Raw genomic sequence first — 15,172 nt, forward strand, 5'->3', positions numbered from 1 at the left:
GGGAAACAAGATGACATGTTGCCTACTGTATCAGCCTGTATCTGCTCTTTACTCCTTTTCCCCTTGTGAATTAATTTTTAAGAGAAATCATGGGATTGAATGAGTCTGAGTTGCAGTCTGTAACAATAAGATCAGAAAGTCTATGGCATATCTTGTCTGGTGTGTATTAGTGTTTGCCAGTGACACCTGCAAAAAGATGACTTCAAGGATGACTTGACAGCAAAAGACCTGTTAAAAACACATCCTTTTGTGCCTTGGATATTGATTTTTTACAGTGCCTCTTGAGGATTTAACAAAGCCACAAGTTGAACAAATCCATACTTTTCTGTGGCCCCTGAAGTCACTTGTATAACATAATGTGATAAATTTAGTCCTATTGATTAAAAAAGACACTCCTATCCTTTTCTACTGTTAACTGAAGTCCAAAACTGTTGAGGATGTGTAGGAAGAGCTAAGGACTGTAGCTTAATTTTTAAAAAGTGATTTTTATTTATTTCTGAGATCCTTTGCAATAGTTTAGGACAGAGGGCTATATACCATATTATTTGTAGTAAATAAAACTATGCTATTCATGGGTTTCTCTTAAACGTTCATCACTTCAACAGAACTGTCAGGCATATAAGCAAGTAGGGTAACCATTCAGTGCATAGGATTGGCATCAAATAGGCCAGCAGTGGAATACCAGCCCATTCTCTCACTAGCTGCTTGAGTTTAGTTTTGTAAGTTATTGGTTTAGTTAAGTTATTTTAATTCCTTAAGCTTCAGTCTCTTCTTTTGTAAAAAGGGAATAAGTAGTCTCTGGCTTGTGAAGTTATTTAAGGATGAAGTGCTAATACTTGTGAAGCACTTAACTCACCAGCTGGCACTTAGTAAATGTTCAAAAAATGAAAGAGGTGGTGGGAATGGCTGATCCAGCAGTCATTCATTCAGCAAACCAATCGACATTGATGTTACAAGACACTATGCTCAAATTTATATTGTCCTAAGATGAGCAATGTACCCCCACTGTCTTCTAGGAAGGTGTAGTCTTGTGGGAGACAAAGAAGCATACTAAGGATAAAATTTGGAGATACATGTACATATACAAAAACACAGGTGAAGGAGCAGGTTCAAGTGAGTCATGGTGGGTTCCCGTGTAGAGGTAACACTTAGACTTGATCCTGAAGACCGAGTGAATGTTTACCAAGCAGAGGAAGGGAAAGGAAGTTTTCAGGCAGAAAGATGAGCACAAAGGCAGAGATGGGCAAATTCACTTCTGCCTTATGAGTAGCAGATTATTCAGTGTTATCAGGGTACCCAGTGCCCTCTAGGGATTAGTAGGATGAGGAAGAATAAAAGGATTGTGCCTGGACTGCTAAGTATTTCACATGCTATGATAAAGATTTTGATTTTTATTCTTTAAGAGATAAAAAGACATTACAAAGTTTAAATAAAGGAATGACATGACAAAAGTTATGTTCTAAGCAGGCCACAGTGGATGACATCCAGCTTGAAAAGAAAAAGTCAGGGAAGGGTAATCAGATGGACAACATACTCATTCTGACTCAGGCTGTGAGGTGTTGAAGGCCAGGGACCTTGTAATCCTAATAGCAGTTAATAAGTTAATAGTAGAAAGGTCAAGATTGGAAGTTAAAAAATAAAACCCGAGTTCATTAAAACCATTTATTCGGTTGGTAGTAATTACTTAAGTACTCATGTCTTAATTTGTTCTCCTGTTTGTGTCATTACGGGTCACCTTGAAATCTTCTTGAAAAGAAGCAGGTCATAAATAATGTTCATCACTGGAGACTATAAAAAGGCTAAAGAACTTTTAAATTCCTGGAAGCATCTCAGAAAAAGGGCATAAGCAGTTTCTTGCAGGTAGAAATAAAAGCAGAGATTCAGTTAAGTGAACTCTGATAGCAGCTGAAGTTCACTGGATGACACCAGCTTACATTTATTGTCACATTCTTAAATCTTGTATAAATGATATTCCTTAAAACTACTGTGTCAATATAGGTAATGTATGCTTAATGCACATATGTCCTTTTTGCTTTGATGGAAGGTTACTTTTTGGAGAAAAGTCCTGAACAAATTATAGATTATGTGTTCCATCACATCTGTTTTCCACACTGGGAGAGCTTAATTGCCTGGTTTGTATTCTCTGAGGCCTCATTGTGAACCTAATGGCAGCCACCCAAAGTGGAGACACAGTGCCTGGTAGGGACCTGCTAGTCCCTGGGATGCACGCCCTGCCAATTTGACCCTAATAAGTGACGGCAAATGTCTCAATATGCTTTGCCATTCTGACCACTTGGCAAGTAAACCTGGTCTATTTTTGGCATATAATTTTTGAAGATGTTGTCCCTATTGTATTTTCTTGTGTTTTACAGTTCCCTCTATGGGAATGTAAAATCAAGGAGCTGGCAGGAATCAAGATTTTGTCACTAGTAACAGAGGGATTTCCATAATATACCAGGTGGTGATGTCAAAAATAGCGACACCACAATTTCAGTGTTCCAAGTCCCACTGCTATACGGCCTGGAGTAGCAGTGTTTGCTTAGAGTTTAACTGCAGGTGTTTTGGGAACATTTTTCTTGAATTTTCAGAGTCCACTATTGCGAAAATACTCTGTAAGTTTTCAACTGCGTTTTTCAGAGAACTGTAAAAGTGCTTCTATTCTGCATTAATCAATAGACTTGCATTATTATAAACTGCTACGCATTGGCTGTTTCCATATTGACATCCTGAGCCTTGTATATATTGAGCTATTAAAAAGGCACATATTTGATAGTGATTTGGAAAGAGAACTTTGTGTTGTTAAATTTTAACTGAAAGTTTCAATAGTCCTACATTGATGAGCTGACCTGTTAATCTATAATTGTACTATATTATGAAACACTTACTGATCTTTCAGGAATGCCCATACCCCTTGGTTTTCATTTCACGACCTCCATCCTAGACGTGTGAACAGCACAGAAGCTGGTTCTCAGTCATGGGCTGTTCTATTGCCCTGCGGCCAGTGGTGCTGATGGTAATCTCTTGTTTTTCATGAGTAGTTTCCAAATAGACACATGACAGAAGGGGAATTAATTAAGGAATAAATTAACTCCAAAGCAAAGGAAAAGAAATAGTGCATCTTAGATAATTACCTCTGGCGAGAAATTTCTACAGTGAAACAATGTTAACAAAAGCATTTTTGAATTGCTCTTGCTGTTGCCTCCCTCCCTGAGATAAAGTCCTTAAATAACACAGCCCTGTTTTGATGGGGGGGAGTGTGGGGTGGGATTTGTGAGATTGCTTTAGCATGAAAAGTCTGGGAAGGAAATAAATAAACAGATTCTATCTGAGATAATTCTTGAGTTTTTCTGACGCTTAGGCTGTGAGAGGGGGTGATCAGGATAGCAGTGTGGGAGGCGAGCTATCTAGATTTTAATGTTGATTCCACTGCTTGTAAAGTGGTAGAAACTTAAACTTGGTACTTGACCTTCATGAACCTCAATTCCTCTTGGAACTATTCCTCTTGCACTAGAGATGTTGAAAGTTTTTTTTTTTTTTTTTTTTTTAAGCCAACAGATAATATATACTAAAATAAAAAATGTTTAATTCTCGTTATGTGTGAAACTCTATTTTTTTTAACCTGGTTTTCATGTATTTTCTCATTTAATTCATGCAATAACCCAGTAAAAGACGTACTGTTAATATCTTAGTCTTAGAAATGAGGAAAGAGTCAAGGATTAAATAAATTCTAGTTAGTCTGCACCCAGAGTTTTAATTACTGAGCTGAAATTTTTAGGAAGGCATGCTAAAAATGTATAGCTGTATCTGTGCTGTGATTATTGTGTTTGCAATTTTAAGCTCATTAAATGCAACTATTATTTTTGCTTTTCTAGTGATAGAGACACTAAAGGTGGATTTGTGAATGGATTTCTAATGCTGTCACTCTACTTGTCTTAAGGATAGGATGATGTTTCCTTCTGTTTCGTGTTGGCTCCTAGCACAGAATCTGGCATAGTCAACACTGTATTCTTTATGTGGAAAGCCTGAAGAGAGCTTGATGAGAATAAGTATGGGGCACTAACCTAATCTGGAATGGCCCCGGGTGCCCACCTGTGTTGAGTGTTGGATAGTAGTCTCTGGGAATAGTCAGTCTAAGGACAAATGGAGTGGAACCCTTAGAGCTACTCTCAAATCAAGGCATCTTTTGTGGCATGCAGTGAAGGTGGGGAGGGTGTGGTAGGGGGGTTTGTCCCACAAGCTCACTTTGCTACATCATCTGTCTTTTGTATCATATGCAGTTTTCCATTGTATAAAAATGCTTATTTTTCATTTATGATCATCCAGACTGACCTAGAATAAGTAGGTCATGGTTGTGATCTGCAACCCAGGATTCATTCAGGGATTTCCAGCCTTCTGGACAGGCAGCAGGTTATCAGTCTGTTAATTCTTTCAATTCATTCAAAAAGCATTTACTCTCAACTTGGTGGAGGTATTGTTTTAGGTACCCTCAATATAAAGATAAAAGATGTGGTTCCCAAACTCAAGTAGCTTATTGTTAGGCGGGAAAATAGATATGCAAAGGAATAATTATAGTTAATAAGCTAGTAATGGAGGTGTGTACTTAAGTAGTGGGAGCTTGGGAAACATTTCTCAAAAGAGATAGGGTATGAGGCTTCCCTGGCAGTACAGTGGTTAAGACTCTGCACTTTCACTGTAGGAGGCATGGGTTCTATTCCTGATCAGGGAACTAAGATTCCATATGCTGTGTGGCATGGCCAAAAAGTTAAAAACAAATAAAAGGGATTTTTTTTTTTTTTTAAAGGACAGTGTCTGAGCTGAGAACAGAAAGAGAGAAGGATTTGGCTTGGCCAAATGGCTAAGGGACAGTGCATTCCAGATAGATGAAACACTTTGTTCTCCTTTTTAGGCAAGAATGAGCAGATAGTATACATCATTAGACTATGAGAAAGCAGCTTTCCAGGGACACTTCCAAGGCAAGCTTTCTGTTCACACAGATCTAAGAGTCTTTTTCCTCTTTACCTCCATTCCCTTCTGCTCATTCCATTGTTCTCTCTGGTCTCCTAGTACTTACAGTGTCAACTGATTCTCAGTTCTTGTACGTGTTTTATGTATGGATTTGATATTTGCTTATAGATGCCTCAAGGGCTCATAAAATGTCTACTATTTATAAATATTTTTATTGAAGTACAGTTGATTTACAGTGTTTCAGGTATACAGCAAAATGATACTCTTTTTCGGAGTCTTTTCCCATGTGGGTTGTCCCAAGATATTAATATAGTTCCCTATGCCATATAGTAGCTCCTCATTGTTTATCTATTTTATATGTAGTAGTGTGTCTCTGTTAATCCCAAGCTCCTAATATATCCTCACTCTCCTTTCCCCTTTGGTAACTCTAAACTTGTTTTCTATTTCTATGAGCCTGTTTCTGTTTTGTAATAAGATTTATGCATTTTATTTTGCATGTTCTCTGCTTCCCCTTACCTAGTCTACACAGTAGTGTTCTTGCTGAACCTAAAATACATATGCTTAATAAATGCTTATTTTCTAATGAAAGGGAAATTATATGTGTCCTAGTTGTAACTAGCACATAATTGAGAAGCTTGATTTACCAAACTCACACAAATACTACCATAATCAAGTGAAGTAACAATTGATTAGACTTCTTCAAATTACTCCCAATGGAAAAGAGTCTATAATTTATTTTGTTTCATGTTTTAGATACTTTCGTTATAATCACTCATCTTAATAGAGTATTTTGCTTTAGCACCGTATAATTATAAAATTAAGAAATGCCCTTAAATGCAACACAATTCAGATACTAATATGTTGCTTTGTCTCCTCAATTACATATAGGTCCGTTTTTGTTTGAATAACTCCAGTGATGAAGGACTTACAGCCTCCTCATTCAGGACTATCATTTCATTTCTAATAAGTCTTCCTTATGCTGGCTCTAGATACACCCTGCTCTAAGTCAGTGCTGGTCCGTGGGGGAGGGGGAGAACTTTGTCGTTTGACAGTGTATGGAAACATTTGGGTGCACCACCACTTAAGGTCCTGTTGGCGTGCAGTCTAGTGAGGAGGGGCCAGGGGCGCTGCTAACCAACCTGTAGTGCACAGGGCAGCTCCACACAGCAGAAGTATCCAGCCCAATAGTGACAACGCTGAGAAACTCTGCTCTACACTTTCTAACACCATACACACAAATAAACTCAAAATGGATTAAAGATCTAAACATAAGACCAGAAACTATAAAACTCTTAGAGGAGAACATAGGCAAGACATAAATCACAGCAGGATCCTCTATGACCCACCTCCCAGAATATTGGAAATAAAAGCAAAAATAAACAAATGGGATCTAATTAAAATTAAAAGCTTCTGCACAACAAAAGAAACTATAAGCAAGGTGAAAAGACAGCCTTCAGAATGGGAGAAAATAATAGCAAATGAAGCAACTGACAAACAACTAATCTCAAAAATATACAAGCAACTCCTGCAGCTCAATTCCAGAAAAATAAATGACCCAATCAAAAAATGGGCCAAAGAACTAAATAGACATTTCTCCAAAGAAGACATACAGATGGCTAACAAACACATGAAAAGATGCTCAACATCACTCATTATCAGAGAAATGCAAATCAAAACCACAATGAGGTACCATTTCACGCCAGTCAGAATGGCTGCTATCCAAAAGTCTACAAGCAATAAATGCTGGAGAGGGTGTGGAGAGAAGGGAACCCTCTTACACTGTTGGTGGGAATGCACACTAGTACAGCCACGATGGAGAACAGTGTGGAGATTCCTTAAAAAACTGGAAATAGAACTGCCTTATGATCCAGCAATCCCACTGCTGGGCATACACACCGAGGAAATCAGAATTGAAAGAGACACGAAGCAACCTAGATGTCCATCAGCAGATGAATGGATAAGAAAGCTGTGGTACATATACACAATGGAGTATTACTCAGCCATTAAAAAGAATACATTTCAATCAGTTCTAATGAAGTGGATGAAACTGGAGCTGATTATACAGAGTGAAGTAAGCCAGAAAGAAAAACACCAATACAGTATACTAACGCATATATATGGAATTTAGAAAGATGGTAATGATAACCCTGTATGCGAGACAGCAAAAGAGACACAGATGTATAGAACAGTCTTTTGGACTCTGTGGGAGAGGGAGGAGGGGATGATTTGGGAGAATGGCATTGAAACATGTATAATATCATATAAGAAACAAATCGCCAGTCCAGGTTTGATGCAGGATACAGGATGCTTGGGGCTGGTGCACTGGGATGACCCAGAGGGATGGTATGGGGAGGGAGGTGGGGGGTAAGGCTCAGGATTGGGAACACGTGTACACCCGTGGCGGATTCATGTTGATGTATGGCAAAACCAATACAATATTGTAAAGTAATTAGCCTCCAATTAAAATAAATAAATTTAAATTAAAAAAATTATTTATTTATCCACAGAAAAAAAGCATTATTTTTCCATTCTGGAGTCTATCTGATCCTTGGACACAGCTAACCCTATGAGGCCTTTTGTAACATCTAGTCCTTCAACTGTTTTTCTGATGTTCCTATGATAATAGGAATTCATGTGTGAGTCTTCCCCACAGCATTTGAATTAAAGGAGGAATGAATCATTGAGGGAAGACGATACTTAATACAGATTGACCGGAGTGCTGGTCCACTTTCTCACTGTGCAATTGGGTGGAGGAGGAAGAATAGACTGCTTAGTGTCTTTATAGGCTATTCTTCATACCCTATCTAGATAAAATCTGGGAAACTTATTGCAAGGGATTTAGTTTGAGCTACTCTTTTCAGGGACTTGATGTGAGCAATGCATGACATGCCCAAATCCATGTCATGGTAAACGATATAATGACTACCTCCCAGGGTCAGGGAGTTCTTGGGATGTGACTAGTGCTAAAAATTCTGAAAAAAGAGTTTACTGTGTCAGGCACGGAAAAGAGGCATTAGGATCCTTTCAAGGCTCTCTTCTGCCCTTTGTATGAGCTATGTAACCCAAATATCCATTTATTGCTGAGGCTACTTTAACACTCAGGGATGCAATAATAACTGGGTCAACTTATGCCTGTTCTGTTGCAGCTGACCTTGCTCTGGCTAAGGCAAGAAAGACCAAGGAAATAGACATTTCCTGAAAGGAATATTTTGGAACAATTCATGAGACTTTTTTTTTTGACTGAACAACTTAGGAGCTCTAGCTACAGTCTGTTTGAAAAAAGCACACGTGTAAACACTGCTTCGGAATAGTACCATGTAGACAACTGCCTTGCTAAAGGCAACCAACCTGATTTTCTACTTGAATAAACAGTGTTTTCCCCCAAGTGGGTGGGTTGCAGGCTTATAGAGGAGAGTGGAATACAATCTTTAAAATACTTTGAAAAGAGGCTTATTCACCAGAGTGGGTGGTGAATGGACTCCATGAATATTTGCTAATAAAGAAGGATTTTGATTCTAGCTTTCATTGATTACCAAATTAAAAAATCCATTCTGTTGCTTTAGATAATGGACCACCAAAAACTGGTTTGTCTATTAAGAGTGTCAAGGAAATATTCTGTTTTTTTGTCAATGGTGATACAGATTAACTCAGCAAATCATTAAGAATTTCTCCTTCCACGTGGTTTTTGCTGTCTGCAGGCTGCCTGTTATATGAACTAATACAGTGGAGGGTGTCTCCTCTGCTGATTCTAGAGGAATTCTTCTTTAGTAGGAAGATAATGAGAGGAGAGGAAACTGGAGAGAAAAGTACCTTCTGAAGCCATCCCAAGAGTAAAGCTATTCCGGCCAAATGGGGAGATGATAATGTCTAAACTGACCCAACCACAAAAGAGAAGATGCATAAATTTTATCATTCTTGATAAGTCTGGCTCTCAGGAATGACTTTGTGACTAAAAACTCTGTGCTGTGGTTTGATACTGGATGCAACAATTAAATGAGTGGAATCTTTGTAATTGTGTGGTGAATTTATCTTAGTGTATATATATATATATATATATATTTTCCCCCCTACAGTTTAACCCTCTTTTCTCCCCCTAGCTCAGTTCAAGCTCAGACGTTTTCCAGTAATTATTCAAGAAGTTAAAAGCAGTTGAAAATGGATGGCAGAGGTGACCACAGGGCATGCATCTTTGTGGCTACCAGCTGCACGCTGTCACCACAGTTACCAGACACCAGGGCAGAGGATCAGAATCCATCCTGAACAAAAGTGAGGGTGAGGGGCACCCAGAAAATGCCTCTCTTCTAAAACACTTCTCTCATTAATGTAGGTGCAAGAGTGTCTCAAAGTCCCCATCAGGAATTTATTGCTTTGGATTGCTATTGACTATTTCTTTAAAAGAATTCTTATTTAAAGACAGATAGGATTAACAAGGGTAACACACCTGAATTCTTACCTATGTAAGAGCCCCTAAGACTGCTTTTCATTCATGATGCTTAGCTGAAAGGCTAAGGCTAAGGCTAAGGCTCTATGGCAAAGGATTCCTTGGAAGGTGGCCTGGAGATCAGAGTGTAGACAGATGGCCCCACCTCCCCACTTCCTTTGGCTGAGGGGACCAGTGGGGGCCTAATCAGAGCCTGAGCACCTGGGGACCGGGAAGCGGGCAGTGAAGCCCTCTCTCTCCTTTCTTCTCCGGCTCACCCTCTTACTGCTGGCAAGGTCTTTGTCCTCTTGCTCGCAGACTCCTACCATGTCTTTCTGATTGACTTCCTCAGATCCAGTGTTTCATGCAGACTGTGGCCCAATTAGCTTTTCTCTAGTGCAGCTTTCATTCTCTCAGTCACCTTCAAAACTTTCCCAAAGGTCATTTCTTACCATGTAAGCCCCTTGAATGTATTCAGAAGTGTTGTCACTATTATTTCATAATAGTACTGTATCCATAGCCAGAATTTAGGTTCCTCGAGGTCAAGGCTGAGTTCTGTGACTTGAGTGGTCTCTCTAACCCCTCTGATGTTGCAGGATGCACCCAGGGAGCTTCGTACAGATTACCTGACTGACGAGGCACATGAGGGACCAGCAACAATTTCTCGGAACTTCTTGGAGCTGGTGTTAGAGGTGGCTCTTCCACCGATTTTCCCCAAGATTTTAGGTTCATAATAGTTACTGCTTATTGAATCTGTTAGTTTTTTTTTGGTAACGCATTTCCCATGGCTTCTCTCAATTTATCCTCTCAATAACTTTTTAAAGTGGATAGTATTTTCCTTATTTTATAAATAAGCTTGTAAATTGGGGCTTCCCTGAAGGCTCTGATGATAAAAAAAAACTGCCTGCATTGCAGGAGACCTATGTTTGATTCTGGGTCGGGAATATCCCCCTGGAGGAGGAAATGGCAATCCCATGGATAGAGGAGCCTGGTGAGTTACAGTCTACAGTCGAAAAGAGTCTGAAGTGACTGAGCGATTAACACTCACTCACTTTTTGTAAATTGTGGAGCTGGAGTTCAAATTCCATTTGGTGCTGCCTAAATCTATGTCCTTTTCAATATAATATGAGTTTTAGTTTCCTTATGTATAATGTGGAGACAAAAACCATATCAGTATTTGTGATTTTATAGAGGTATAGACCAGATAAGTGAACTAATAAGCCAGGTCCTTCGATGATTAAGTGGTTTTTCCCCTTGTGAACAACTGCAGGGTTTTAATAACCTACATTTTAAAAAGATAATCTGACCCCTTTTGAGAAGTTTATAGGTAATAAAAAAGTAAAAGTAGATTAAAATTTTATTTGCCTAGCACAGTTTGTTAATTACTTTGGGTAAATATGTATTTACACATCTGCTGTGGAGTGCTATTACTGTATTGGGAGAAACTAAGGTCAGAAAAACATATTTGTAATTCATTTCTAGTGGTAATATTGAGTACAATATAAATATTTATAAAATGTTTGGCACTTATCTGATGAAATTATTATTGAAGTATGACAAATATAGACTTGAGTTTTCTCTTCTCAAGTAGCAAATTCCATCTTTTGTTATCCAAGTGTAAAAATAGAGGCAAAATTAACATGATATGCTTTGAGATGTGCAGTATTTTCTATCCATCTAATGAAGTCAAAGGATATTTATGAAAAATCAATTATCCTAATTACTCATAATATGAGTGTGTGCTTATAGAAGGAAAAAAATTTGCACTAGCTGCTTAGAGCAGCACAGAACTCTATGTAGAATTTTATAGGCCTTGAGTCTCTGATATGGAAATAAGATTATTCCAATGTGAGTGGAGCCAACTTAAGTGGTTGGTGACATGTACAGACAACATGGGTGTAATATGACTTCTTTTAGTGTGTGGAGCTTTGATGACAGTCATTTGGTAGGAAGCAAAGTATGTGATTCATATCTTATGGACTTGTATTACTGCCACATTTACCGGGAAAAATATTGAACTTCATATAGCATAAAAATCACATAGAAGAGTTGAAAGAGCCCAAAAGTACAAGAGATCAGTCTAAGTTCTAGTTCATGTGCTACCTACCAATGGAAATATTCATGAAACCAGTATTTCTAGGGCATGGGAAAATGAGAATTTTGAGCTGGATGATTTCTTAGCTCTTTTCCATCTCTAATTTTGTGACCTGTGAGCATTGTAAGAGTTTGACTAATATGTTCCTTCTTTCCCTAACAAAATTCTGAGAACCAATTATCAGTTTTTTTATCTAGTTATGTGCTAAACTGTTCCCTCTATTTTTTTTTTTTTGTAGTAATTATCTAGCATCTCTGCATACATTTGCAGGTTTATACCATGAGAAATTTTTTATAATTTATCTCTGAATAAAGCAATGCTTGGGAAAAAATTAATGTGGAAAAAAATAGAGCTCAGTGTTATGCTTGTTTGTATTGAGGACTTGAAGTCATGGCTCTGTGATGTAGCCACATTCTTTGTGATGTAACTTAGCAGCACGTGGGTTGTGGGTGGCACCTATTTCCCTGCTCCTTGATTCTGACTGAGCCTTGTGAGTTGCTTTGGCTGGTGGGATGTTCACAGCTGGGAAGCATGCAGAAGTTTGGAAGGGGCCTGTGCAGTTAAATTTGCATTCTCTTGCACCTCTGTCATCACTCAGACAAACATGACCGGGTTAGCTGACTGATTCCAGGTGGAGGATAAGGGACAAACTTGGAGCAGAGCTACCTGCAGCTGAACCTAGCTGTGATCTGCTCACTCCAGCCAGTCTTCAGACTTATAAACTATAGTAAGTAATAATTGTTGTTTTAAGTCACTGAATTTTGGAGTAGCTCATTATGCTGCACTAGCTACCTGCTATATCTTTAAACAATTTTCATTGCTCAAGTACTGTTCTGTCTGCAAACCTATATTACCAGAGACTTACAGAAATGAACAATTACATGGTTAATATCATCCATTGATGAAGCTATTAGGATATTTTCCTTTTGTTCCCCAAAGACATAAAACCAAAGAGATACAGCATTTTATCAACAACACTGTCAGTCTTACCTGTATGGAAACACTGCTGTAAGAGCCGCCAATGACCCCTGCAATGACCAGTGGGATATTTTCTTGAATGGCATAGGATCCATCAGGACACATATACTCGGCTTCATCCACTTTAGTCAAAGATGCTCTGACAAATTCCAGTGATTGCTCTAATGCGTAGGTATCCCTTGAGCAGGTATCCAAAATGTGAACCCCCAGCTTCACTCCTGGGAGCAGGTAATCGTCTTTGTTAATTTCATCAATAGCAAACAACATGGCTTCCAGGCGTTGGATCCCTCGATCTTCGTTGATTCGCCCACATTCTTCAGTTCCAGTGCCTTTTTCATTAATGGGAAATAGGCCCCCTAAAACGAGGTCACCTTCTATTTTAATCTCCCTCCTAAGAAAGTTATGGTCCCCTAAACAAAGTAAAAATCCCTTTGAAAACAAAGCTAATGTAAGAACTTGGAGTCTTGTCAACATCTTCATGAGTCCCGTGTCTGTACCTCTGGGAGATATCAGTGGATGGAGCCAATGCTGCCCGCTAGTCCTCCTCTCTCATTGCCAACCTGGATCTTTGGTCTGTCCTTCGTGTAAAGGAGGAGCAGACTAACAGAGTCTGTCACCAAATTCCTAAAGAGATAAAAATTGAATGAACAAAAATGGTAAAGAAGGCAACAGTGATTATACTGATGGTCCCCATTCAGACCTTTGATGGGATAATGACTCCAGTTACCATCTACTAAACACATATGGAGCAGTGCACCAGGAGTGCTCCCAAGTATTCTCACCCAGTCCTTAAAACACCCCGTGACATAGCTCTTAGTGGCCCCACCTCCCAGAAATGGACACTGAGGACTAAAGAGAGGAAGTGACCTGACAAGCTGTACTTAGTAGTGTTCAGACTCTGGTTTTTCTAATGTTCAGTTCAGTAATCTCTACTGAGTCATTTACTTTGCTATTGGTAGGGAAGCAACTTGGCTATGAGTCTTTATTCCCTGTCTTTCAACGATAAACCCTCTGTAGTCCTCATTTTACTTAATTGAAATCTTAATTTTTTTCTACCTATTTCTGCTTCCTAGGTTTCTGTTCTCATGATTCATGTCCGATTACATCTCAATTCCAGTACTGAATACTCCTTTCTTGGGTTAGCTCAACTAGTGTTCACAGTTTCAACCACTTAACAGTCTCCTAGGCTAACTGCCTGCTAAACAGCTCTCTAGCACTACAACTGAGAGCCCCTTAGACAGCAAGGGGATCAAACCAGTCAGAAATCAGCCCTGAACTGGAAGGACTGATGCTGAAGCTGAAGCTCCAATATTTTGACCACTTGATGCAAAGGGCAGACTCAATGGAAAAGACTGAGGAATTACTGGGAAGATTGAGGGCAGGAGAAGGGGGTGACAGAGGATAAGATGGTTGGATAGCATCATGGACTCAATGGATGTGAGTTTGAGAACCTCCAGGAGATAGTGAAGGACAGGGAAGCCTGGTGTGCTACAGTCCATGGGGTCGCAAAGAGTTGGACATGACCTAGTGACCAAACATAACAGATAAATAGTTCTCTCTACACATCCTCTGACACCTCAGGGTCTACTCTTATCTCTGTGAATGGTTCTTCTCTGTACCCAGGCTTCTGAGCCAGAAACCTACACAAAAGAGCCCTTCCCAAAGCCACGTCCTCTTTTTTTTTTTTTTTTTAACCCATAATGTCAGTCTCTTGTTATCTCTACAGGACAATAGCAGTATATTGTTAGGGAGCTGATGCTAAGTCACTTCAGTCGTGTCCGACTCTGTGCGACCCCAGAGATGGCAGCCTACCAGGCTCCCCCATCCCTGGGATTCTCCAGGCAAGAACACTGGAGTGGGTTGCCATTTCCTTCTCCAATGCATGAAAATGAAAAGTGAAAGTCAAGTCACTCAGTCGTGTCTGATTCTTAGCGATCCCATGGACTGCAGCCCACCAGGCTCCTCCGTCCATGGGATTTTCCAGGCAAGAGTACTGGAGTGGGGTGCCATTGCCTTCTCCGATGCTAGCCTCCAAACCATCTCTTTGTGAATTAGGAAAAGATAACCTTCCTCTCTGAAGATGGTGACTGCAGCCGTGAAATTAAAAGACTCCTTGGAAGAAAAGTTATGACCAACCTAGATAGCAAATTCAAAAGCAGAGACATTACTTTGCCAGCAAAGGTCCGTCTAGTCAAGGCTATGGTTTTTCCAGTGGTCATGTATGGATGTGAGAGTTGGACTGTAAAGAATGCTGAACGCCGAAGAATTGATGCTTTTGAACTGTGGTGTTGGAGAAGACTCTTGAGAGTCCCTTAGACTGCCAAGAGATCCAACCAGTCCATCCTAAAGGAGATAAGCCCTGGGATTTCTTTGGAAGGAATGATGCTAAAGCTGAAACTCCAGTACTTTGGCCACCTCATGCGAAGAGTTGACTCATTGGAAAAGACTCTGATGCTGGGAGGGATTGGGGGCAGGAGGAAAAGGGGACAGAGGATGAGATGCTTGGATGGCATCACCGACTCGATGGATGTGAGTTTGAGTGAACTCCGGGATTTGGTGATGAACAGGAGGTCTGGCGTGCTGCAGTTTACTGGGTCGCAAAGAGTCGGACACGACTGAGTGACTGAATTGAACTGAACCTTCCTCAAATGTAAACTTATACAATTTTTTATTGTATAACCTGTAGCATTTATATAACACTGATTTTGGAGAAA

At 39.6% G+C, this 15,172-nt stretch overlaps 2 protein-coding genes across 2 annotated transcripts in view; one reads left to right on the forward strand and one right to left on the reverse strand.

The window, feature by feature from the left end:
* The window catches only part of GRM3 (glutamate metabotropic receptor 3), a 252,423-nt gene that overhangs the window by 89,454 nt on the left and 147,797 nt on the right, over positions 1 to 15,172 (reverse strand). The window contains exon 2 of the mRNA XM_019958587.2: positions 12,471 to 13,082. Coding sequence (XP_019814146.2) covers positions 12,471 to 12,938 — 468 coding nt within the window. The 5' untranslated portion in view covers positions 12,939 to 13,082. The remainder of the gene's footprint in view (positions 1 to 12,470; positions 13,083 to 15,172) is intronic.
* LOC139182686 (uncharacterized) overlaps positions 11,944 to 15,172 on the forward strand; it is a 472,105-nt gene continuing 468,876 nt past the window's right edge. Inside the window, exon 1 of the mRNA XM_070787653.1 lies at positions 11,944 to 12,207. The gene's annotated coding sequence lies outside the window, so the exon portion shown is untranslated. The remainder of the gene's footprint in view (positions 12,208 to 15,172) is intronic.

Source organism: Bos indicus, chromosome 4, assembly GCF_029378745.1.
Source record: "Bos indicus isolate NIAB-ARS_2022 breed Sahiwal x Tharparkar chromosome 4, NIAB-ARS_B.indTharparkar_mat_pri_1.0, whole genome shotgun sequence".
NCBI classification, from domain to species: Eukaryota; Metazoa; Chordata; class Mammalia; order Artiodactyla; family Bovidae; genus Bos; species Bos indicus.